A 25,476-nucleotide genomic window follows, 5' to 3' on the forward strand; every position below is an offset into this window, starting at 1 on the left:
AAAGCCACGTCGTCTAGGATGACGAATCTGGTGGTTTGACTATGGTTGCAAAAGCCAACCATTATCCCCTTGCACGAAATACGTGTCTATTTCGTTGCTCATAAAGTCAAAGGCATAGAGAAATCTGAGGCTAATGGGCGAATAGCACAATTCTAGCCATTAAAAAAGAAACATTTTACCCTCATATAACTCCGTATTATTAACAAATTATCATACAATCTCTAGTCTCAACTGCTGGGTTGAGTCCTTTGTCAAAGAGATAATTGATGAATTAATGGTGTAGATCACTGTGTGTAAAAAATTAAAGATCACTAAGCCAAGTGCAATTAATATTGGTTTTAATATGGCTGAGTAGAACTTAAGATGGTGATTGATAACAACAATGAGACCACAATATAGCTTCAAATTCCATTATAATCTGACCTCAAATTATCAGATTTTATCACACAAACTGAAACCCATCCAAATAATCCATTGAAATCGATCTGTGAAGTCTCATCAGTTAATGGTATAGAATTCCAAATCAATCAAGAAAATTCCACCAGGGGGTGTAAAAGAATAAGAAACATATAAATACGTATAACGTGTGTATAGGTAATTGAGGATCGATCAACAAATCAAGCAATATTATAGCAGCAAACTGGAATCATCTTCCCACTTAGTTCTCGCCACCATTAGTTCCTCCACTCGGACCAGAAGGTGGTATGTTGCCTCTCGCAAAAGAATAGAACGACAGTGGCGTACCTCTCGCGGCGAACTTCTCGCTCTTCATCGTCGTCGTCTTCTTCGTATCGCATGGCGTGTGATCATAGCCTAGCGACCTCGCAGTTGATTGATGAGAGAAGAGCAATAAGAGGACGAGAAAGGTAGTAACGACAAAGCTAGTCTTGTAATGAAACGCCATGGTTGTTTTAAGATGCGAGGAAGAGAGCAGGAGGAAGAGGAGCAGAAGAAGAAGAAGAAAGCAGTAGGAGGTCAATGGAAAAGAAGAGGAATGGAGAGTTTGGGGTTTAAAAGAAGAACAAGGATTTCGTGTCAAGGCTTAGTTTTTGCGTCGTCATGTACCTGGAGATGTTATCCTTATGCGAATTGTAACGCCATTGATAGGATGGATTGTTTCGTCAAACAAAGAAAAAGTCTAACAAGCTACGAAATTGTTGAATTAGTTCCCTAAAACTTGAGACTTTTCCCAGATTTAAAAATTTCCAACAATCTAGACTGCGTGAGAATCTAGCAATAAAACATCCACACAACATTAATTAAACCAATATTGCTACGATTCGAATATAAAAATATTCAAATTAACAATATAAGCTATTTTAACAACCTGAGGACTAAGCCATTGTGATGACATTACATTACTTGAATGAGTTAATTCCTCTAGTTATTAATTGTATTAGGATAAATTCTACTTCTGAATATTTTATGAATATTTGTTGCTTAGTTTGCTCAAATAAGTCTACAACATAAAAGAAGTCAGCTTAGGCTTTGAGTCACTTGGTTTGAATTTACGAACAAGTGGAACCAGATTTTTTTTAGGAGAAATTATATTTTAGGTCACATAGGTAGGCCTAATTTTACTTCACCCACTATACTTTTATCGATCCGTTTAACTTTTTGTGAATGGTTTAGACTAAAATATAATAATTAGTAATTTTTTTTCCTAATTTAATATATACTTTCTTTTTCTATCAAAAAAAATCGGCTTGTTTAGAGCTTGACTTGAGCTTAGCTCGAGCTCTAAATGAGCCGAGTCGAGTTGAATTTTTTAGCTCGAAATGTTAATCGAGTTGAGCCAAACTCAAGTCACCTCACTCGAGCTCAGCTCAAATAGGCTCAATATATAATATGTGAGATGATATTATATATAAATATATATATCAAAATAAAAATATAAATAACATATAACATAATCGGTTAAAACAACTCAAATTAGATGTTTAGTCCCATATTTAAAATTAGATAATATAAATAGGCCTTTATAACTATCCATTAAGCTCACGAACCATCAAGCAGAGTCTGAGCCAAGTCGAGCTTGACTTTTTCAGCTCAAATTGAGCTCGAGTTGAGCTAGAATTTTTTACCTCTTGAGTTGAGCCGAGCTGTGCCCAGCTCGCTCAAGTTCGGCTTATTTACACCCCCTTATGTCCTCCGATATTAGAAGAGGATGTCATGCTATAAAATGAACCTGAGATGCCTCCATATTTTGTGTGCGCCAATGGTTTTGATGGCTGATTCAAACGACCAAGTCCAACTAGCTATACAAATATATATACGCCTTTGGAAGTATTTTTGGGTGATTCATAGGACGTATAATGTCAACATGTCGTCAGAATGGGAGTATTCTTTATTGCATTAATTGGTGGCAATTAATGGATAAAGTTTGGTAAACAAAGTTTTTTGGAGTACTCGCATGCATGAGTTATGTGTAACTAGCTGCAATGAAATGTTGGCATATATAAGTATCCATAGAAGATATGATCACCAGATTAATCTTGTACTAGTTGTGATATCTTTGACTATGGTTGCAGTAGTTTATACCTCTATCTCCTTGTGAGAAATATGCGTGGCTATCAACCTTCATAAATTCCAATTAAGACATGGTGTTTACTAACAATTTATTGAAATCTAATTTCTATCCATGTATAAATTAATATGAGGCTATATATGATATATAGTACTCTGAATGGGGTAATTTAGGAATGCTTTCTAGTTTTAAGAGACCATATAAAGAGAGATAAAAGTGAAAAATCCTAGCAAAAATGATCATAGAAACTGTTAATTCCAGTCATAATGGCCAATAATTATACAATTTCAACTGTTAATTGAGTCATTTGCAAAAATAATATTACCCCTTGAGATAATTGATGAATTAATAAGTGTCACTTATTTCAAAAGAATTGGTAAATTAATACTGTGGATCATTTTAAAAAGTAACATAAAAAATAAACCAAAAGTTGAAGCAAATCAATTTTACAATGTCACTAAATGAACTTATATTTTCCAACCTGGATTACCGGCCTATTGGGTTGATAAGTCACTGACACGATCCACAAAATATCGATCAATCGAGCCCATTAGGCCAGAGTAATTGTCTAGCATAAATTAAATAGATAAAAATTAGGATTAGAAATTAATTTAACATTATGACTGGATCAAATTAATTTAATCATTTAGACAATTTCTCTGTCTACTAAAACAAAAGTGTACTAAAATAGTCCACAATACCTTACATGCATCCCTCTTTCTCCTGTACTAAAATACAATTTGGGTTTAGATGTAATCATATTCAAATGAAATATAAGTACAGTAAAGCTATACTTCTTCTTTCTCTTATTTAATAATCCAACTATTGACTAGCCTGTGAAATATTCTGAGAAAGACTAAATAGATACTTTCACAGTTGTTTCAACTTGGTGTAATAATGGATATAGAAACGTTAAAGGTTTTTTAAAACTTCTACGTGCATGGAGTGTTCTTTGATATTAAACAATATTAATTATTTAGCTAATTATTAGGTACCCTTCATGATGACCACCATCCATATACGTGAATTCCACCACCAAACCTTCCTTATAAGTTATATATATAAACATCTTCTAACTTGCAAATTTCTAAAGGAAATATCATCCGATATGCCAACCCCAAGCCATGCTAACTGCTCTCTCTTCACACCATGCAAAGGAGCCCTAACTCTCTTCCACAGACCCATCTCTCTACGTGCCTTCAAGTTCCGAAACCTCCACCGAGTCGTGGAGAAGATGAGCCCTAGACGTCGCCGGAGAAGGAACTTCCGGTCGGTTCGCGCCGTCTTCTGGCCGCTGATGTCGATGAGATCCGAGGAGATGGACAAGATCGGGGAGCTACCGAGCCTATCGGAGCCCGAGAGAGTCGTGGCGCCGTTCTCATCGCCGGTGACGCCGGCGTACATCAAGATGGTGAGGCTGAGGAGGGAGGAGAGTGGATTGGAAGTGCCTGATGAGATAGAGGAGGCTTGTATGAGCTTTGAGAGTTACTTGATGGAGATGCTTGTGGAGGAGAGGAAGGTGAGGGATTTGATGGATGTGGAGGAGTTGTTGAGTTGTTGGGATAATCTTAAGTGTCCAGTGTTTGTCGAGTTGGTGTGTAAGTTTTATGGCGAGCTTTGCAAGGATTTGTTCTCAGGCGACGAAGCTCATGAGGTGGTTGATGATACTACTGTAGGTCATAATTTAAAAGTAAATTAATAATTAAGTGATGTTATTTTCTTTTATCCTCCCTCTTCTTATTGAGGAATTCATCTTATACCCTCTGATTAAGTCCCTTATTTGTTGTGTGAGTACTTCCAGAATTGGTATTACTGGAAAAATAACAATTTATCCTCTATATATATTCTCAATTTTTAATTTTATAAAATAATGAATTGTTTGTCAGCTACTGTTAGCATATTATAGGGCATTTATAATAAATTTCAGATTAATTCTTATTTTTGCTTCTTTTTGATATGTTATGATCATATTGCAAATTATTGTGTTGTTCGTTGTAGTAAAAAAGCATTTTAAATAAATTAGGGTTCTTCCTCCCCTTTCGAGATTCACAACTAGAGCCAGTTTTTCTCTCGGACGCCGAAAAGAATATATAAGAGTCACCGTTTTCATAATAGTTGGTGAGCTATTATGATATCAGAGCAGAGATCTTGAGTTTAAATCTAGAACATAAAATATAAAAATCATCAAGCTTTTAAAGTTTTTGGGTTACCACTTTAACTCAATATTGCATTGCATTGCAGTGTATTTGTTTGTTTCCTTGGTTGCTGTGGCAGAAAGGAATGTGAATGGAGCCATCATCTAGGTAGTGATGCTCTCACTTGGCAGGCCAAGTGAAAGGAGGAATATTGGTTAATTTGGGAGTGAGTCATTCTCAGATCTTTCTTTAGAAGATAGGTGATAGTAATTGAATATTTAAGTCATGCTCTCTCTCATTGGGCACTGCTATTTATAAGCACGATTAGCAGGTGGATTTGAGGCATGTTCACAGGTGTTTTGCGTTGGATATGAAGCATTAATTTTATTGTGTTACATATTAAATGAGACATGTGCCTCTTCAAAGGCATTCAATAATGCAATTACAGTATTAATTGATCCTATGGCTCTTTTGTTAACTATGTTAAATTCCATAGTATATGCCTCCAGCCTTGAAATCAGAAAGATAACGAAAATTATTTTGAAGTATTTACATCTTCCACTAGTAGGTATCAAAATTACATATAATTTAAGTTCCCATTCACATATGGAATATAAATATATAGTTTTTTTTTGTAACAAGTCTTTTTATTCCGGTGTAGAGTTATTTTTTTATTTTTCTAGTATACTAATTTATTATTCTTTTTTTTTATTTCATAATATTTAAAAATATATTTAATAATAATTTAAAATTATAATTTTGTTTTTAGATTAGAGAACACATAGTTATTACTACACTATATCCAATCAAGGATATTTTTGTTATTTGATTTAAAATATCACTAATTTTCAATACAAATTCACTTTGATATCGTATCAAATATAATTATTATTTTTTATACTAATATTCAACTAACTTATCTGAGTATTAGCTAATTTTTTTCTAGTATTGTAGCCTTATTCTTAAACTAAATGAGTATTAATAAACAAGTTGGGAGTTAGTGTTTAATATTCTAATATATTTAATAAATATGATGTGTTTGTATTTGTATTAGCTTAAGCTTGACCCAACATAATAGCACCAACCCAATACAATCCGATCCAATTGCTACCCCTAATTTTAACTTATCTCTTTTTTTAAAATAAATAAATAAATTTTATTAAGGTAATAAACATAATGTCATAAAAAATAAATAAAAGAATATATGAGAGGATGAGGACCTGAGGACTGAGGTATAGTTTAGTTCTGGATGTAATTAAAAATGAGTTGGGGGGCATTCCTGTCATTCAAATTACGGCGACCAAGAAAGAGGCGCGATATCACCGCCGCCGACGAGCGACGCGACGTTGTACGGTGATGCAACCTCGATTTCCCTTTTTAATCTTGACCTTTTGAAATCCCCGCGCAGACTTTCCCAAATTGCCACTGACCGTTTGACCAACGATCGCCGCGCATTCTAGCAAACTGATGAAACGAAAGCCCTCTCATGCGCCGCATTGCTACAGTTCAAATTTATATCCTTCATATTGTTATATAAACCAAGGAAGACGAGCAAAAGAGAGAGAGAGAGAGAGAGAGAGAGAGAGAGCGAGAGAGAGAGAGAGAGAGAGAGAGAGAGAGAGAGGGGTCTCTCTCCAATGGTGAACTGGTCGACAGAGAAGAAGAGTCTCGGGCACCCTGTTCGTCGACCCCCGGATGGAGGCGCTTCAACCAAATGGTAAGACTTCCTTTGTTTAATCCTCTTCTGTTTCATGTAAATATCTCCATTAGTTCGTTGTGAATGTATGCTCCTTTCCTTTTGCCACTATATTTGGACTTTATAATTTCGAAGTTCTGATATCATATTAAAAACTTAAGATAGTAGAGAATAATAATTTATATATTTACATTCATTTTCTAATACTTTTTACTCCTGATATACTTCACATTCACATTGTTAAGTGAGTTTTCCTTCTGTATAGGGCCTATCTGTCAGTCATCTTTGAAGATTTTGGATGATAAGTTGAAGGAAGAAAGCTTCATATGAATGTGCTGCTCTTGTTCTTGGAAATGAGCAAGGCGAAGGCAAGTCACTTGGCTATTTACAAAGAGACAAAGCTATTGTAAACAACAAGAGATGTTCTGTTCCTTGGTTGGATTTACCTGGCTCTGTTTTTGTTTTCTTTTATCCTTTGACATTTAATGTATGAAGTCTATGCACAATTACTTGTTAAGTCCTGTAAGTCTAGATGGTGGTTTTGTTTGAATGGCAATATATGGATTTCATATTTGTTTTAATCTAAATGCAATGTATCCATGCTCATGCTCTCTGTTTGGATTCATTTTTTGTATAGTAAATTTAAATGCTTCTTTGATCAAGCAGGATGCTGGGACTAACAATTACAAGATATTTTTTGAACTCATCATTTGGATCATGAGTTATTATGATTAGATTTTTTGAACTCAATGTGCTATAAGTTTGTACGACCTTGGTACTGATATCTTACTAAATAATCAATTAAATCTAAAAAAAAAATTAAGTTATTAGGAAACAAACCAATAATAATATATTGTATCCTTTAACGATTAAAATCAATTTGTGCTTATGCTTTCTGTCTCACTATCTACTTCACAATTTGTTTTTTAATTTTATTGAAAGATCTATTAGACCAACTTATTGTACCATTCCTCGTTTCCTAGCAATGCCAGATAACAAGTGGATGCAAAGATTGCACTAAATATGCATTTGTTGATATTTCCATCAGGTAGATAACTCCCTCGTGCACAGATCTTATCCCACCAAACAAACTCAGTCAATGGTCTTGTCACAGAAAAAAGAAAAAAAAGAAAGAAAAAGCCCCTCATAAAAGAATAGAAACTTTTGTGAATAAGATTTTTTTTTTTTTGACATTTTTTCTTCTAATCAATTCTAATCTAACAATCGATTGGGTTAGACCCTAGGATAGTTGTAGGGGTGTTAAAATAAATGAGCGGCTTGGGCTTGGCTTGAAAGCTCAGCAGCCAAACCTGGGCTCAAGGCTCGAAATTAATTTCAAACCGAGCTTAAGCCAGAGCCAACTTGCTCAGGCTTGGCTCGATAGGCTCGATATATATACCGACAAATCCTAATTCCCAAATCCTAATCCCTTTCACTCACTCAGTCTCTCCGTGTCCTCCTCCTCCTCCTTAATCCATCGGCCCATTGTCTCCGAGTCCTTCTTCAGGGCACCACGTTGGCGTCCTCATATGTGGCCCCAAGGGGGATGATGTTGGGGTGGTCAGAGAGTGACGACATGATGGCGACCTCGCAACGGATGTCGTCGACATCAACTATTCGGAGCTTTGGCTTGGGGATGGATTTGCACGCTAGGGTTTCAAAGGTCTACCAGTTAATGCAGAGGCAAGTAACACCGAACTCACCATAGCCAAGGTCGGAGCCAAGGGGGTACTTGTCGTAGAGGCGGACGTGGTTGACGATGTCCTTGAGAACGATGAGAGGAGGCGAAGAGACTTGACAAGTATTCCGAGAAAGGGTTGCCTTTGGGCTTGTTAAAATTTAAGGTTAATATTCTAGGTTAAATTTTAAAATTTTAAACTTTAGTAAACATTTATAATATTTAACCACTTAAGTTTAATTCAACTTAAATAATTTTTGGCTTGGTTCGGTCTCAGTCGGACTCAACATGAATAAGGCTTGATAATAAACTCAATTCAGGCTCGAATTGAGTTGAGCCGAACCTGAGCCTAAAATTGAGGCTCGAAATTAATTTCGAGTCGAGCCTGAGCTGGAGCCGACTCGCTCAAGCTCAGCTTGTTGGAGGATTGGATTGTAAGGACTTTTGATCACTTGAAGGACTACAGTGCCTTAGCCTTTTGCTTCAATGTTTCTCTGGAGCATCTAGAGAGCTAGAAACAAACTTATTTTTGGAGGGGAAAAACCTTGTCTACTCAGAGTACTAGCCTACTCTAAATTTTTACTCATTGGAAAGGAAACTCCTCTCCTCATCGCGCCCCACCAATCTCACCAGTCTCGCCCTCTTGTCACAACAAAGTTAGGATTGACATCCACTATGGTAATCTGGTGGGTTGGACGAATGTCGCTCGGAAGGGCTCAAATGAAGGTGGTGCATGTCTTATTATGTTAGAGTTCCTGGCGGATATCTACTTGGGCAAAACTTCTTTTCTAAGTAATTATAGTAACGCTTTGCATGGGGAGTTGCTCGCGATGCGTTTACTAATTGAAGAAGTCCTCCTAAAGGCGTCTGCATCTAATGTCTAGTTGTTTAGTGATAGCTAAGACCCGGTAATCATGCTCAACAAATGAGAATATCAGTTAATTCCCTGGGAATTGGCTTTGCTAGTTAAAGATTGCCTTGGCGAACGAAGGAATTCCCATCAATTTAAGTCTGCTATACAAGTAGAAAAAACAACTTTGTAGCTCATAGCTTAGTTAGGTTTGCTCTAGCTAGAAAAAAATAACTTTGTAACTCATAGCTTAGTTAGATTAGTGAGGTGTTGTTGAACCCACCTAGTGATTTCTACTGTAACCTTTCCTTATTGTTACGTACATGATCTTTATCAAATTGAGTAGGGTCGATATGCTATATTTTATACTGTCTGTTGTTTTGTTGGAGAGTATGATTTTTATGTAAAATAAAATTAAAACAATATTAAGAAAATAGAAAGTTTATCTATATCTTAATTTATGTTTATCCAGTATAGATTGCAATCTTCTCTCTGGTTTGTATAAAAATAACATAATACATCTCAGTCTAGTTTATGGTATTGCAACATAAAATAAAACTTAATTTACTTCCGAGAGGGACTGTTAAGGTATTTAAAGCTTCCACGAGCTTCTCGTACGCTTTCTCTTTGGCTCTCGCGAAACCATGGACTGCTGTAGCTTTACAAGCTCTTCCTCTTTGGTTCCTCCAATACCCACTCCTCATCGCACCGCCCTCCCTCGAAAGATTCAATTTTCTGTAAGCCTTTCTCCTCCTCCTCCTTTTGCTCCTATCAATTGTCGTTTTCTTTTCTTGTTGCGAATTTGTGGACATCGTTTTTTGGGTTCTTTTTGCTAGAGATTGAGGCCTGCAAGAAATCGAAGGCTGATTGTAAACAGGGCATCTGGGTCCGACGGGAAGGACTCTGGGAATGGGTTTCCGGCCATACCCAAACCGGTTTTCATCGAGGAGGTGAGGGGTTTCGTTTCTGTTTGATTTCTTCTGCTAGGTTTTGTTTTAATTGGTTTCTGTAAAAGGAAGTTGTTTTAGTAGCAATGGGCAAGTTTTTTTTTAAAATTTTTTGGGTATTGGTTGCTGTTACCTTTTGATTTGTTTGTTTCAATTTGGGCAAAAATTGCTTATTTTCTTAATTTTTTTTATCAATTGCTGTTAGGCGATTGGAGCTGAATATGGAGAAGGATTTGAGACATTTAGAATGGATGGTCCACTAAAGGTGGATGTGGTAAGAAAGCTCTGGTGTTTGATACTGCTAATTTTACTAATTAGTATTATTTCCTTGTTATTATGCAAACTGCTACGAGAAAGCAAGAAAAAAGGTTTTTAGGTTTTCAGTTTTTCGTTCTTCTGTAGGATTATTTGAATGACAAATTGCAAGAGTCCTTCCTCCAGCGGATAAGGCATGCTATGAAGCCAGATGAGGCATTTGGGCTCATATTCTCATGGGACAATGTTGTGGTAATTTTATGCTCATGTGACTACTAGAAAACTATTTGTGTACCTTTTGAAATTTTCTTATAGCAATAGTTCTTGAAGCACACCAAACTGATAAGTTAGAAATTATTGACCTTACACCACGGAAAGGGACATGCATCAAATTTATCAGGGAGGGTGGAGATCTCATTATTTAACTTTGTCTCTTCTTCCTTTCCTAGATTTTTTTTTCCAAGTTATCAACAACAAAGTTGTATACTGAGTCCACCAGTCTTTGTTTGTCTTTGATATTCCATTTAATGTCAACTGTCAAGCTTAAAGAAACTATAGCCAAAGTAATTTAGGCAAAATGTGACTGAGGAAGCTTTTTTTCATTCAATCATATATGATTTGTATTCTGTCCATTTCTGAAGTCATTGTATATATACCGCTTTCCATGTTGTTCCTTATTACCTTTAGAAAAGAAAATAAGAGAATGCATGTACTGTATCCATCTTTTGTTCAGTGTCATTTTGCTTAAAATTCCACCATAAGGACACGCCCTCAGGTTCCAACTTATTGTGATTGTAAGGCGACCACATATTTAGCATTCAACTCTACTTTGGACAACTTCCTATGTTAGCTAATGGTTATCTACTTATTTTGTCTTCTCATCCTAAACTTAAGCAGATAGCATTCTGATCTTTCTTACCATCTTGAGGCACCTGCTCAAATTGAGTTACTTCTTACTGGTCCAGTATCTACTTTCTTGGAAATGTGTTCATCCTACAACATCACATGGTTTCAAATTCTTTCCTACTTTTAAGTTAGTTTCTCATATAATCTGACCATTCCGGTTGGTAGAAATGATATTGGTACAATCATATTCTTCTTTATGCAAATTGTACCTCATTATTATTTTATGGGGGGAAGTTCTGGAACACCCTTTAGTTGTTAGGCCATTAGCTGGTATCTTGGGTTTTAATATGGCCTCTTGCAACTCTGCAACCATAAAAAAATGTGATCAACGATGTGTTTGCTTCCCATTCCTCTACTTTCTGTCTTGTCATGGTGACTTCCTTCTCCTTATTCTTTTGTAATCTGACTTGTAGATCAGAATGTCAAGGTTGTAAAATTTTCTACTCAGAAGGTTCACTTAGATCTTCATCTCACAAATTCTATGGTAGTTGTTTCTTTATTTTGTGGTAGATGATATTATTGAAAATATGTCAGATTTCCAACATTGACTTGGTTTTGTGTAATGAGCCTGTACAGTTTCTGTTATAGAACTGGTGGAGTTATCTCTGTACTTAATTCTAATCATTCTCTAAGATGTTGACTTCTGTTCTGTTGGTTTTGTGCATGCACATGTGTGCTGACAAGGTGTTTATATCATTCTAAATTGCAAAGTATCTTATTCTTTAGTTTCCTGCTATTCTTTTATTAAAAATTTCTAGATGCTTTCGTCTATTGTTTATTTTCCTCACCTTCTACGAAATCACATCTATGTTTGTATTCTCAGGCCGATACTCATTCTCTCAAGTTGGATACTTGGAGACAACTTGCCTTGGAAGAGGGTAAAACTCATTTCATACTTCAATTTACTTGGCTTTACCATATTCTTGATGAGTCTATAAAGAGTGTACTCTCTTGGTTATGACTTCATTGCTAGGTGACTTTTACTCCCAAAATATGAAGCTTTGATTCTGGCTTCTAGTTGATATTTGATGTATAATGTCACCCTCCTGTGTATATTGAGATCGAAAATTTTGGCTCAACCAAGTTTCTTGTTTTCACAGCCTGAGTTTTATGGAGTCAAAATATAAGGTGTGAATAAGAGTGTATCTGGAAATCTTCATTTTATACCAAATAAATTGGTTATATAAGCTATTTGCTTGACATGATCAATAGAGATAAGCGTAGAGAAGAACAGAGGGACTTGCATATGACATCTGTATATGTAGAAAGCTTATGCTATAGTTCCTAAGGAATTAGTTTGTAGGTTTTGGTGAAGAAAATAATTGTTTTTAATTATATCAATGTGATCAAGCATATGTCTGGCTTGTCTGCCGAAAGCTTTGACTTAGGGTAAAGGTAATCGTGAAGAGATGGGTGAAATTTCTACAACTGTACGATAGCATCAAAGTTCAGAATTAAATTCAAAATTGTTTGTAGTAGTTATATATGACCTAACTAAAACTATTAAAAATAAGTTGCCATAGAGAGTTTTTTTTTTTTTTTTTTTATGACCTCGTTTTCAGAGGGTTACAAACTAAGTTGGAAGTGGGGAAGAAATTGAGAATCTAAATGTTTCAGGATGCATTATACAATGCATAGAATGCACTTGTATAGATGTGTGATCAAGATAGGGAAGAAATTATTCTTGATGGATAATGAATATGTCAAAGGAAATGTTCTTATTACCTTGGATCTCTAGGCCACTAAGAAAGATGAGATTGATAAGGATGTTGCACTTAGAATTATAATAGAACAGTTGAGTGGATGAGTGTGTTCAGCATGTTATGCTATTATTATATGCCTTTGAGCTAAAGAGAAAAACTTATTGTATCAAAGTGTTGTCCAAATAAGGCATCATAAAATCATTAAATTAGATGGAATCCAAGATGAGGATTTGAAGAGTATATAGGGGTTCGTTACAAAAGATAAACTAAGGGATGAGCGGATTAATGTATTTGGAATAAGCAGGTGTATTTCCCAGGAAGAATAGTTTGTGTAAAAATCAATAAGATGGTTTGGAGTTTGGACACGTCCGACAGTCAACGGCACCATTTGTTGATTAGAAAGGAAGAATGATTTCATTAACGTCTAAGATGCCTTTTGATAGGGCAAAGAAGGAAAAATGATGTGAGGCAGGAAATATAAATGATATGACAATACCTGGTTGTAGATGACCTTCCTGGATGGAGACCGTAATGGATGAAAAGGATCTACACATCAACACCAAGTTATTGTAACTAAGGTTTTAGTAGTTATTTTCTAGTTTCATGTATGGAATTATTTCCATATAATAATGTTGAGCATGTTCTAATACAATTGCTTTCTCGTTTCTGGTTATTGGATTCATATTAAGAACCTAACACTGAAGAATTTTGGCCACAAATATCCCTCTTTTTATGGTTTGTCCTATATTTCTAGAAGTTTTCTTCTGGCCTCTTAATTTTTGCCTTTAATTAATTGATGGCTCGATGCCACTCTTACTTTTCCCATGTATTGCAATATTTTAAAAGTTAAAACCATTACTTTTATATACCGCAATGTTTTATTTTCAATATTTTTTCTTGGCAGGGAAGGACATGCCTTGTGATGATCATATGCAGAGGACCATTCTTCAAGCGGCTGCTGATCATGTCCTAATAAAGGTTGGAATCTGACTGTATAGAAGTAGCAGGACATATCTTTGGAATATTAATATTTTATTATTTATTTATTTATTTTTTGGGTGTATGAGTCCATAGGCTATAGGGGAAACCGAATTCATATCCTCCATTGTGGGTTAGTACGACCCAATCACAGTGGTGATTTGGAGCTGAGTTAAGTAGCCATCTTTCATGTCTTTCCATCAATATCTAAATTGGTTACTCCATAACCACCCAATAGAACAAATGTTTTTTCTTTGCAATATGGAAATGTATTTGGCCATCAAGAAACCTATAATTTTATTGTAGACTTATTTTGCGAATCTAGCAGCTATCTGCTTATTGATCTGCAGAAATCATGTAAAGTAACTAAAGTTCCTTCCACTTGTTTCCTTGGAAGGAAATTTATATTGATTTTTCTTTTTTATTTGTGCATTTAACACAAATGAAGTGCTTATGTGGTGCTATAATGCTATTTCATTCTTCGTATCACTTTCACAGCTGTGAGTTCACTTCTTATGAATCATATTCCTGTCATTATATGCCTTTGGTTTCTTGTATGAGTTCAGGTTTTACGCTGGGTGAAAGAGGAAAGCGAATTGGAAAGATTGAAGTTGCGGCTTTCAGAAATATATTATGAGAACATTCTTAAAGTTCTGTATCTTTTTTGTTATTATCTCTATGAATGCTGGTAGTTGTAGCGGCTTATTAGTAGCTCCCTTGTCCAGCTTGATGGCCCAGTGGAAGGATTAAGAGAATGGCTGGATGCGCTGCATACAGCAGGCATTCCTTGCGCAATAGTGTCTTGCCTTGAGCGGAGACATATGGTCGAGGCTCTGCAACGGATGGGGCTCAAGAAATATTTCCAGGTTTGTCCATTGCTTTTACTAGTCGCCGTTATCTACTACAAGGGATTTCCCCTATACCTATTTATGAGGATTATCATGTTGCATCTCACACCCGCTTGTTGGTATCACTTCAGCGGCAGTATGATGATATTAATATATATTGCTATTTTGTTCAATTATGATTCCTTCTCTTTGTGGCAGGCTGTTGTAGCGGAGGAGGATGGGATGGAGTCAATGGCTCATAGATTTCTCTCAGCTGCAATCAAGGTCCGGAGAGGATTTCGAGTTTCCTCCAATACTTGCCACTTTTTGCTGCTTTAGGTTTCAATGCTATGTAACTAAGAAAATTCTTTTTGTGACAGTTGGACCGAAAACCTTCCAAATGTGTGGTATTTGAGGATGATCCTAGAGGCATCACTGCTGCTCATAATTGTACAATGATGGCAGTAGCTCTGATTGGTGTTCATCCTGCGTATGTCTTACTTTTGTCTCTTAACTTTTTTCTTCACTTTGCATAGAGATTTCAGGAACTGTCATATCATTATGATTATATGGTTATGCTAAATCATAGTTTGTTTGCTGCTTTGTTAAATAAGAGATTTTTTTTCTAACTCGACATTACATCATTAAAGTACCTTTCATCTAATCCCTTGAGAATTGCTTTGCTTACGGTCAATGTACTACAGGAGTTTCAGCTGGTACTCCTGATTTAGTGCAACTTCTTAAAGTGGCCGTTTTCCGTTGTGATTTCTTATGTTAAATTACTGCATGTGATTTGATGAGGAAATTTGGACAAAGTGATATCCATGTTATCTATATGATGATTGTAGCTTTCTTTCCATTTCATTTCTACAGGTATGATTTGGTACAGGCTGACCTTGCGGTTGCTAGCTTCCGCGAGCTCTCGGTGATCAACCTCAGAAGACTGTTTGCACACAGAGGATCAGGTTTCATGGATTTGCAGAAGCAGATCATAGAGAAGTCACCTCCTAAGAGGAAGCTGACAGTAGACACCATCTGATACTGTTCCATCTTCTTTACATACCCTTCATTTTGTACCTGTTTACATGTACATAATGCAGAGAACTTCTTATTCGCCATGTAATGGATGGACCTCAGACATTTTCACTTTCTCATGTGAAATGAATTAAAATCTTTCATTTCTTAGCTGTTCTGATCACGGTTGGTAGGTGGAGCTGATGAGGGATCTTGCAGCGCTTAGGTGCTCGGCGAGTGCCTAGGTAGAGAAGAGATTAAAAAATAATACTTATAATCTAAATAATATACTGATGTATTCTTGTTAAGATATATAATAAGCTATTTGAATCCATTAAAAAATAATTTTGAATTTCAAAGTCAACCTACATATTAAAATATGTTCCGAGACACATATATCAGAGCATTGCTATTACATTTTCAAAAATATAATAATAATTATTAAAAAAATTTAATTATTTTAAACTTGCTTAATTTTTGATAGAATCTTCGTACAATATTTTTAACAAATACATATAAATAATTAAATTACCCTTCTCTGAAGTACAATACATAAAATATTTATCGCTGATTTTTTACTGTGATGTCAGTAATATTATAGCTCTAGAACTATTGGAAGTAATTTATGTTAGGATCTTTTGTTACTCTAACTTTAGTTTTAATTGTGATTAATTAGATCTAATTAAAGGTGTGCTATTTTTGAAAGGGTTCAATAATTTATGTTGTAATTATGTTACTTTGAAGATAAAAAAAATCTCTTGGTTTAATGCTCAGATCAACTACAATACTCAATTAGCAGTGCAAAAATTGGGTCCCATACTCCAATTCTATGTACAGCGATAGGGGCCCACTTGTTTGTGTGATGCCAAAGGAGATCTATCCAGGAATTAATCCGTCCGTCGATAAGTTATCCGCAACGCAATCCCGGAGATCGAAGCGGATAGGCTCTCGCCGAATTACCCAAAACACCCTTCTCTTCTCAGTCCTTTTCGTGCTACACTATGGCGAATTCAATGGCTCCACCGAGGGTAATTTTGGAATAATGAATTACGTTATCCACCTTGGATTCCCCTCATCCCGTCTTCCCTCCGTTCGTCCCTCGAAGACCAACGACGGACTTCTCTCGAGAGGGAAGGCGAATTACAGAGGAATTTAGGGGGTTTAAAGAAAATTTCCTGAAGGAGAATAGTTAAAGCTTCTTCCGGAGGCGGATAAGGAGAGGAGTTGTTCTAATTCTTGCTCGAGGGGGAAAGATGTCTATCTGCAGCTCGTTATCGCTCTCTTCTCCATCTGTTGTTTATAAATCTACGTCCTGTTCTCGTTCTAGATCTGGCGTTAGCACAATCCGCTGCACTGTTGGAGGTAATCGCGTCTCTGTTTCGTTCTAATTTGATTTCCTTGTTTTTGGTGCTCCATCTGACATAATCTGAGAGTAGTTTGCTTCGACTTTCGAGCTAGGGTTTGAGTTTTATCCACGATTACTGAGTAGAAAGCGTGCGTATAATTATGAAGGTCGATGGTAATTTATCAATTTTTGGGTTTATGGATGAATCTATATTATGTCCTTAAAAGGTTGTAGATAAGAATGTAGGTTATGGATCGGAATAAGAATGTAGGTTATGGATAGGAATTTACAAAGCAAGGTTAAGCTCACTGGTGGTTAGTGATCGTTCATGATGATTCAATTTAATCAAATTCGTTGACCACACGAATGCGACCCGTCAGTGATGCTCAAGCCCAAAAGTTTTGGTGTGATGAATGTGGTGCTTTTCCACCTCCTCACACCAAATTATGTATGTGTTTAGGAAGTTTTGCAGTTAATTTATCAGTAAAGATGGGAAAAGTTGTTAAATTGAGTTAGCTGAATCAGTTTACTTTAGTGTTCTACTTGTGATTTATGTGTAACTAAAGCGTTTTTACTTTTATCTCAGAAGTAATTGCGGAGCCGAAAGTTGCAACTTTAGCTGAGCCACTCCTCCTAAATGCTGTTCGAGGGGAAAAAGTTGAAAGACCACCAGTCTGGCTAATGAGGCAAGCGGGGAGGTACATGAAGGCAGGTTTAATACATGCTTCGCCTCTTCCATTTTCCTAAGCGACCTAGTTTTTCTTGCTATTGGAGTTCCTATTAGAGGCATCTTACACAAAGATCCCTTAGTTTTTCCCCCCTTTAACGGTATTTTTTTCTCTGAAGTCATCAACATACGATATATCTGTACAGAAGTTATATCTATTTTAACCAGAAGAAGATATATCTATGATATCTGTAGAAGAAATTACTAAATGATCGTAAACGACGATAAATCCAATTCAGGGTGCAAGGATGACAAAAAAGGTTTTAGTCGAATGTAACTAAATATGGGATAGTGCTGCTTTATATATCGTTGGACATTGGATAATGTATGTCTTTCAACAAAACTTGGTTGCAAGAATTCAAGAACCAGTCGATCATATTTTAACCACAGTTTTCTTGCTAACTGAACTTGCTTGTCATGAAGCAATCACCTCTTGAGCTGGACATGAGCTCCTTTGAGATGAGTTAGTTTCAAACAACCAAGTTGGAATATATAATTTCAAATATTGTAACTACAAATTGATTGTGGTGAATTTGCAGAGCCATCTGTGAATTATCCTCTTTCTCACTGCAATAAGGGTTTATTTTTTCTTTGCTAATAGTCCTTCAGTCAACTCTTAATCAATCCAATAGAAAGATCAAGTTCTCAGTTACTTTTTTTCTCATCATGTACATATACATATATATACCAAAAAAATTAATTTAATTTACAAGATGAATTTAGGTTATAATTTTCCTAAGTCAGTCCACACAAGTTCAATGTAAGAGTCTTACATTGAAAGGAAAACACACTCATAATTTTTAACATGGAAAAACCCCTATCAACTAATATAAATCTCCTCCACGGATCAAACTTAATGCACTATCAAATATAGATACAAGATATACCCACCCTTCCTCTCGGCACCTACAGTTAATGGTTGAAGTTGTTTTTGCTCGTTAGATTCTGTGATGAACTACTTTCTTTGCACTAGATCACTAACTCCTCTAAAACTCATGAAATTGAAAAGCCCGTATCTTACTACAGCAAGATGCTAATGTAGATGACCAATAGTAAAACTTCCAAGATCTTGGACAAAAATAATCTCTCCTCTTTCCCATTAAAGCTCATAGAGTTTTGATGTGGAAAAGATCTCCAAATGGCTTATCCAAATGCTTGTTAAACACAATAGTTGCATCTTGCTTATATAGATAACTTTTCTTCTAATAGGACTAGGTCCGACCAAAATCTCTTTCAAAGATGAACCCTTCTTCCAATAGAATTAGGTCTTCCCTAAATCTCATTTGAAGCTTTCCAAAGGTGATCCTTCAAATATTTACATAAATGACTCCAAAACTTTCCTTAATGCATTGGCTTCCATTCTTCTCAAAATCAGCTCATTTCGAATCAGATTTCTTCTTGCTGTATTCTGCAAGGCAGTCAAATGGCTTGTTGGGCATTGAATGCCCTCCAATTTTCCTTCATGTGTTCGAATGTGATATGAACATCGTTTGGTACCCAGAGGTCCATTCTAACCCATTCAAACGGATGTTGAATGGTTGCTCTTTGGAAAATCTGTTATACAAAGTTCAAACAACCATCAAACGCCATTAGGGTCGTTCAAGTGCCCCTACTGTAATTGTCCAATCACCAAGTCTTCTATGCAAAACAGTGTAACCTCTCATGATTCACTTGTCACAGTTTATGCAATGTAGCACTAGACAAAATATTATTTTGTTCACTCACAAAATATTTGTAACATATACATCTATGCTTGTATCTATCATACGCCATCAACTTGTAAACATCGTATATTTTCCTGTTAAAGCTTTAAGATTTCTAACAAGAAATTACTTGATGATAGCTTTTATATCTGTTTTAATGAGATTAAAGCAGGAGATTCAACTCTTTCCTTCCTATCAAGGCAATTTCTTTAGCGGAAATGTATATCCCACTTTATTCTTTCTTAAGATTGAATGTTATGTTCACGCTCATTCAATTATCACATCATTGAGCTAAAGTTTCACTTACATTAAATGTTTATTTGATTCATTATCTAATGCACTTATTTCTTTGTGGTTCTGACAATATAATATTACATGATTTTATTTGCTTTCTCATGTTGATAGCTTATTTGTAGTCGTGCACAAAGTGTGTTCATTTTTTGGATTGATAATTGGTTTGAATTTTTACTTACAGAGTTATCAGACACTCTGTGAGAAGCATCCTTCTTTCCGTGAAAGATCAGAAAATGTTGATCTCGTTGTTGAAATCTCTCTACAACCATGGAAAGTTTTCAAGCCTGACGGGGTAAGATACATACTTATGGTCTTCTATTTTTCTTTTTTCTTGTCATTGCTTTCTAATTGCATTTGCATGACTCTGTATTGATGAATATTGAAGGAATTGCATTAGTCTATTATATGAATCTTAAAAAATAAATTGTAGTATATGCATGCAACAACTCTTGGTTCTCATAAATCATTAATATGACGTAGTGGCGAAGAGTATATCCTTGCACTATTTCTAACATGTCTGAGGCATCACAGTGTTACTGAACACCATACTGGTGGATCTATGTTATATACTACCAATAGAGTTATATGATCTCAAGTTTATTCATTCTTCTCAGAATAAATTTTACAACTGTGGTAGCACTTGCTGCAGTTGATGTCTATGTGATTAACTTCTATTTTACATTTTTACTTTGTTAGGTTATCTTATTCTCAGACATCCTTACCCCTCTACCTGGAATGAACATATCTTTTGACATTGTGAAAGGAAAAGGACCAGTGATATACAATCCTTTAAGAACAGCTGCTGATGTAGATCAAGTGACAGAGTTTGTTCCTGAGGAATCAGTTCCATATGTTGGGGAGGCGTTGACTATTTTGCGAGGAGAGGTTGGTAGGCTGTCCTTTTCATTACCCTCATCGGAAAATGTAATTCATAACTGTTTATTTATGAGCTGATTGCATAGTGTTTAATATTTTGAGTACTCTTACTCAAGGTACAAACTGTTGTTGGTTTCTGTCTGGTTCCTCTATAAAAATATGTTAGAGTTCCTAAAAAGAGTTGCAGAATGCTGTATAGTCCTATCTCAGAAGTAACCAGCATGACACACTGGACTACCTGAGCATGTCTGCAGTCACTAATCATTTTGTCATGAGACATAAATATCCATTATTTCTTTGGAGGATGATCTTTGTCTAATGATTTGTTATGTTTATGCACCGAGTATTTTCTCTTTGATAACTATGTCATATTGCAACACACTGACACTCGATCTACTCTGAAGAGCTGATGCAATGAGAACATGAAACAAAAAGCCTTCTTTGATGTTGCTAAATGGATTGTCCTTACTCCGTATCCAATTCTGTCTGGGATAATGTCTTTCAATAGAAAGGCCATCTAAGTTCTTTCTTTATCTAACTGGGTCCTTTGGTCTTCCTTTTGCCTTAGGATTACGTCACACAAGTCGAGCACACATCCTTCATTCACTATATGGTTTTCTTTGGATGTGTCTGAACCATCTTAAAGGGCTTTCCGTTGGTGTTCCTTACTTGCAATGCTAGAGCTGTTTACTACTCATGTCAAATATTTGATTTAATTCCAAGTATAGATGTAAATGCATCTTAATCCTAGTTTTCTAGCTTTTAGATTTGAAGGATTTTAAGCTCATATCGCAGGTGAAGGTCATTGGGAAAACAACTTTCATGAAAATGTCTTCTATCTGACCTTTAATAAGAGTTATTACTTGTTATAACACTCAACTCTAGTAGCACAATCTTCAGAATTATACTATCTGATTGAAAGTAAGCAAGAACGTTATTTGATTAGTAACTGGAACCAAGAGAATCCATCACTCAGATTCATTTTCTTCTTACTAGTTGAATGTAGAATGTACTCTATATGGGCTATGTTTTTTCAGTGTATATAGTTTGGATTGCTGTCTTGTGATCCATCCTGAGATTAGCATTTCAACAAATTAATTTATTATAGATACTATTAACGAATCCATATGTACCTTGAATAGTATGTGTAGTTCACTCTCCTGAAAAGTATGCATCACTATATGACATGTTGCCTTCTCAGGTTAATAATGAAGCTGCTGTACTGGGATTTGTTGGGGCTCCATTCACCTTAGCATCTTATGTGGTAGAAGGCGGTTCATCTAAGCACTTCTCAAAGATCAAGAAACTAGCTTTTTCTCAGCCAAAGGTATAAGTTGTAACTATTTTATTCATTAAAGTGGTCTCCAGATAATCTAAAACTTGAGATAATCTTATATATATATATTAGTTACATGTCAGCAGGGACATATACAGTATCATACACTATATTTCTATTATAGTATTATGCTCTGCTTGGCAACTTGAAAAAGAAAATTTTGTCATAGAAATACTTATGTTGACGGATATGCTACTACATATGGTATATAGTTAGTGATCACAAATCGGCTACTGTGTATGGTTCATATATTGGTTAAATGAAAGGTTCTGTTTTTAGATCTACTGTAGAGGAGTTTCATTTTGCTATTACATATCTAGAGCAATTACAAGCATAAAGCATTGTGTTGTTCAATTATTTCAGCTGTTGTCCATTACTGTAATGTCAGATTAGCTTGAGATAGTCAATTACACTGGTCACTTATTCTTAAGTTGGAATAGTTGTCAATTTTCTGGCTGATTACTTGTATTTGAAGTGTGGTCTGGTATGTGATCCATTTTCTAAAGCATATATTGTATTTTCGGACACTTCTCAGAATTTAATCTGAAAGGCTGGGGTCATTTCAAAAATTTTCAGTGATCAATTTGTCTTGAAGAGTAAAAGACTATTTATGTCATTTAAACATTATGGGGAAATTGTGTGGCAGAAGTCATTCGGAGCTTGATAAGAGGAAATATTCCTTTTATAATGAAGATGAATAATTTCTTGTGAGGGTTAGGGTTTATGTAATAGGAAATATTGTCATTTCGGAGATCCATAATGAGTCGTCAATAAACATGAGGCCTGAAGCATTGTGTGGCATGATCTCAAACATCTGAAGCATTATCTTATGCTGCAGAATGGGCAGATATAGCATTTCTAATCTATGCTATTGTCTCATGAGTGAATACAAAGAAGATGTGTATAAAGTATGTGAGATAAGTAAAATTGTTGCATGAACTAGCAATCCTGATGATGGCCTGGCTTGTGTTGTAATATTGTGCAAGGCTGTGGAAAAATGTGATAGTCAAGTAAAAAGACAGTAGAATCAAAGGCTGAATTTTGAAGGAGAAAATATATGGATCAAGGTTGGAAAGAGGCAATCTCAAAAAGAAAATTTCAAAGGCAGGCAAGTTGTAGATTATGTGCTTGCACATAATTTCTGAAACAAGTGGTGCGAGGGTAAAAAGAATGTAGTTGGTCCAAATTGATTGCTTATCATATGAGTGTGTATCCTTGTACTATGGAATGTTGAATAAAGGATGCACGTGTATCAATGCATCACTTAGTCCATAGTTAGCGAGTCTAATGGGGAAGCTTCAAAGTATTCCATATATATGCCTTAGACTTCCCACTTTCATGCTGTAGAGAACTCCTTTACTCAGTGCTCCTTTCGAATCATTTTGTACACTTGTATTAACAAAATTTAGTAACTTTCAATTTTCTTTTCGCAGGTTCTTCATGCTTTGTTGCAGAAATTTACAAGCTCTATGGCTAAGTACATAAAGTATCAAGCAGATAAGGGGGCACAAGCAGTCCAGATTTTTGATTCCTGGGCAACAGAACTCAGCCCTGTAGATTTTGAGGAATTTAGCCTGCCTTACTTAAAACAAATTGTGGATACTGTTAAGGCGACACATCCAGATTTGCCATTAATACTTTATGCGAGTGGGTCTGGGGGCTTATTAGAGAGACTCCCCTTGACAGGTGTCGATGTTGTGAGCTTGGACTGGTCGGTTGATATGGCTGAAGGTCGTAGAAGATTGGGAACCAATATAGCAGTCCAGGGGAATGTGGATCCTGGTGTCCTATTTGGCTCAAAAGAGTTTATAAGTCAGCGTATTTATGATACAGTAACAAAAGCAGGCAATCATAGGCATATATTGAACCTCGGCCATGGCATTGTAGTAGGAACCCCTGAGGAAAATGTAGCACACTTCTTTGAAGTTGCAAAAGGGATCCGATACTGAGGAGCCTATCACTTTGTTGATTTTATCTTTCCTAGCCTCTATAGTTGATGACACTTCTCTTCAGGATCGATCCAAAAGAGAGAAGCATTGGAGAGGACCAAGAATGAAAGATTTTGTATCACTTTCTACCTTCTTTTTTCAGTGCATTTAGGTGTAATCTAGGCTCACTATTTATTGACAGAAGATGATTCACAATTTACACATTCATGCAGAATTCTGTAAATCCAGAGAATCAGGACCATCCTCTTTTTGATGTATCTTGTATGTAAGACTTCAATTTGCCGGAGTTTCAAGAAACTGATGATATTGGTGAAACCAGAGTTAATTACATGCTTTAGCGGTATCTTTGTTTTACTATTAAAATTTTATGATCTCAATTCCTAGTGTCACACTTTTCATTAGGTTCATCTACAAAGATGCAATGTGACAGTGGAAACACATCAAGTGTGTTTTGGAAGAAGGATCATACTGTAGCTTATCATCGAACTTTGTTTTGTTCCTCCAATTCCTCTCTTTAACATTTTACATATGGTCCATCAAGAATAGTGAGGATAAGCTTTTGATTCAATGAGTAGTCGTACTGAACATTGTCTATTTATTAGCAGTATTCTTTGATTCCTTTGGTTTCCTTATCAATCATGAACTCCCATTTGCATGCTCCTCCTACTTCAGTAAGCTTAACCAAGTTATGGAAAACAAGTAGGAGAAGAGAAGATGCACAAGATGGAGAAGGCCATATCTTGCTGCTGTTATTGTGTTCAGTTGCTAATCTTTTATGAATTGGCATATACTGTCCTATAGTGCTAGATCCAGGGCTACTGAAAAGTACTGCCATGATCTAATTACAATGAAGACTATTTGAACATAAAGTAATGCCTAAATTAAGAAGAAATCATGGAGGGATTTTCTCCAACCTAAGCATTTTAAGATACGCCAGTAAATCTTGGAGTTATCTTGCAAATTGAAACCAAGTCGTTGTGATGTTGTAAAGGCTTTAACTTCTCCATTAATTGTACCACTTTTATTATTAAACCAGATGAAAGAATTAATTAGGAATTTGAAAAAGAAAAGAAAAGAATGAACAATCAACAAAGCTATGATGCAGCCAAAAGTTCTGATTAATGAATGCATTAAATACACAACAGTACAGGCCTACTCCAGTTAGCAGCTGAGCACAAAGCAGGTGTCAGGCATGCAAGAGAAGTATTAAAAAAGATCAATTGTGCAGCTTGATCATAATTACATTCTTTATTTGCATGGGAATAAGACGAGGATGTGGTTTTGTAGCTAGAATATCTTCAAACACATTCATGTTCTTAATTTAGTTAATTATTTCAACTACTCTATTATTGTTCAGTTTGGAGGGTTTACACACCAATTGTTCACTTCTTTCAGATGAAGCCACCAGGAAGTAACTAAAATCAACTGAACTTGGATACAAAAATTAATGCCATCTTTTTAAATTTTTTTTTTCCTTGGATGCTTCAACCAGTACTTTGGTATATGAAATTCATCAACAGAGAACATTATGAAAGCATGATATCTAATAAAAATGCGTGCTGATAAATATCACATGGAAATAATATCTAAAATATTGCACAATTAGATCGCAGTATTTTAAAGAACACATTCACAGATGTATACATGCAAACTAACAAAGAGGAACAATAATTTATAACAGTATTCAAGCTTGCATGTGGTATCCCATGATATAATGCAATTCTTATTGT

The 25,476-nt window shown here is 35.6% G+C and overlaps 3 protein-coding genes across 3 annotated transcripts; all 3 read left to right on the top strand.

Annotated features, from left to right (window-relative positions):
- The first annotated feature begins 3,761 nt into the window (after nt 1-3,761).
- LOC140775651 (transcription repressor OFP17-like) lies at nt 3,762-4,830 on the top strand. Its single transcript, XM_073119036.1, has 2 exons — nt 3,762-4,203; nt 4,769-4,830. Exons 1-2 carry the CDS (start codon nt 3,762-3,764, stop codon nt 4,828-4,830), a joined length of 504 nt encoding a protein of 167 aa, XP_072975137.1.
- A 4,659-nt stretch (nt 4,831-9,489) lies between these two features.
- LOC140776810 (5-amino-6-(5-phospho-D-ribitylamino)uracil phosphatase, chloroplastic) lies at nt 9,490-15,687 on the top strand. Its single transcript, XM_073120673.1, has 11 exons — nt 9,490-9,623; nt 9,723-9,836; nt 10,039-10,107; nt 10,236-10,340; nt 11,818-11,872; nt 13,602-13,675; nt 14,242-14,325; nt 14,401-14,541; nt 14,722-14,787; nt 14,883-14,992; nt 15,376-15,687. The coding sequence occupies exons 1-11, from the start codon at nt 9,531-9,533 to the stop codon at nt 15,539-15,541; spliced, it is 1,077 nt and encodes a 358-aa protein (XP_072976774.1). The 5' UTR covers nt 9,490-9,530; the 3' UTR covers nt 15,542-15,687.
- Nucleotides 15,688-16,587: 900 nt separating this feature from the next.
- On the top strand, nt 16,588-24,074 carry LOC140775840 (uroporphyrinogen decarboxylase). The gene is made up of 6 exons (XM_073119298.1): nt 16,588-16,878; nt 17,448-17,569; nt 19,767-19,877; nt 20,282-20,470; nt 21,663-21,788; nt 23,231-24,074. The coding sequence occupies exons 1-6, from the start codon at nt 16,770-16,772 to the stop codon at nt 23,744-23,746; spliced, it is 1,173 nt and encodes a 390-aa protein (XP_072975399.1). The 5' UTR covers nt 16,588-16,769; the 3' UTR covers nt 23,747-24,074.
- Nucleotides 24,075-25,476: the final 1,402 nt, after the last annotated feature.

This window comes from Typha angustifolia, chromosome 14, assembly GCF_048772165.1.
Source record: "Typha angustifolia cultivar Huaian chromosome 14, ASM4877216v1, whole genome shotgun sequence".
NCBI classification, from domain to species: Eukaryota; Viridiplantae; Streptophyta; class Magnoliopsida; order Poales; family Typhaceae; genus Typha; species Typha angustifolia.

Bases quoted from the DNA above. Each gene is read 5' to 3' on its own strand.
- LOC140775651 (XM_073119036.1), top strand. From the start codon at position 3,762: ATGAGCCCTAGACGTCGCCGGAGAAGGAACTTCCGGTCGGTTCGCGCC. The intron at 4,204-4,768 runs GTCATAATTTAA...ATTGCATTGCAG, and splicing joins GGTTGATGATACTACTGTAG to TGTATTTGTTTGTTTCCTTG.
- LOC140776810 (XM_073120673.1), top strand. From the start codon at position 9,531: ATGGACTGCTGTAGCTTTACAAGCTCTTCCTCTTTGGTTCCTCCAATA. The intron at 9,624-9,722 runs GTAAGCCTTTCT...TCTTTTTGCTAG, and splicing joins CTCGAAAGATTCAATTTTCT to AGATTGAGGCCTGCAAGAAA. The intron at 9,837-10,038 runs GTGAGGGGTTTC...AATTGCTGTTAG, and splicing joins AACCGGTTTTCATCGAGGAG to GCGATTGGAGCTGAATATGG.
- LOC140775840 (XM_073119298.1), top strand. From the start codon at position 16,770: ATGTCTATCTGCAGCTCGTTATCGCTCTCTTCTCCATCTGTTGTTTAT. The intron at 16,879-17,447 runs GTAATCGCGTCT...CTTTTATCTCAG, and splicing joins AATCCGCTGCACTGTTGGAG to AAGTAATTGCGGAGCCGAAA. The intron at 19,878-20,281 runs GTAAGATACATA...TTACTTTGTTAG, and splicing joins AAGTTTTCAAGCCTGACGGG to GTTATCTTATTCTCAGACAT.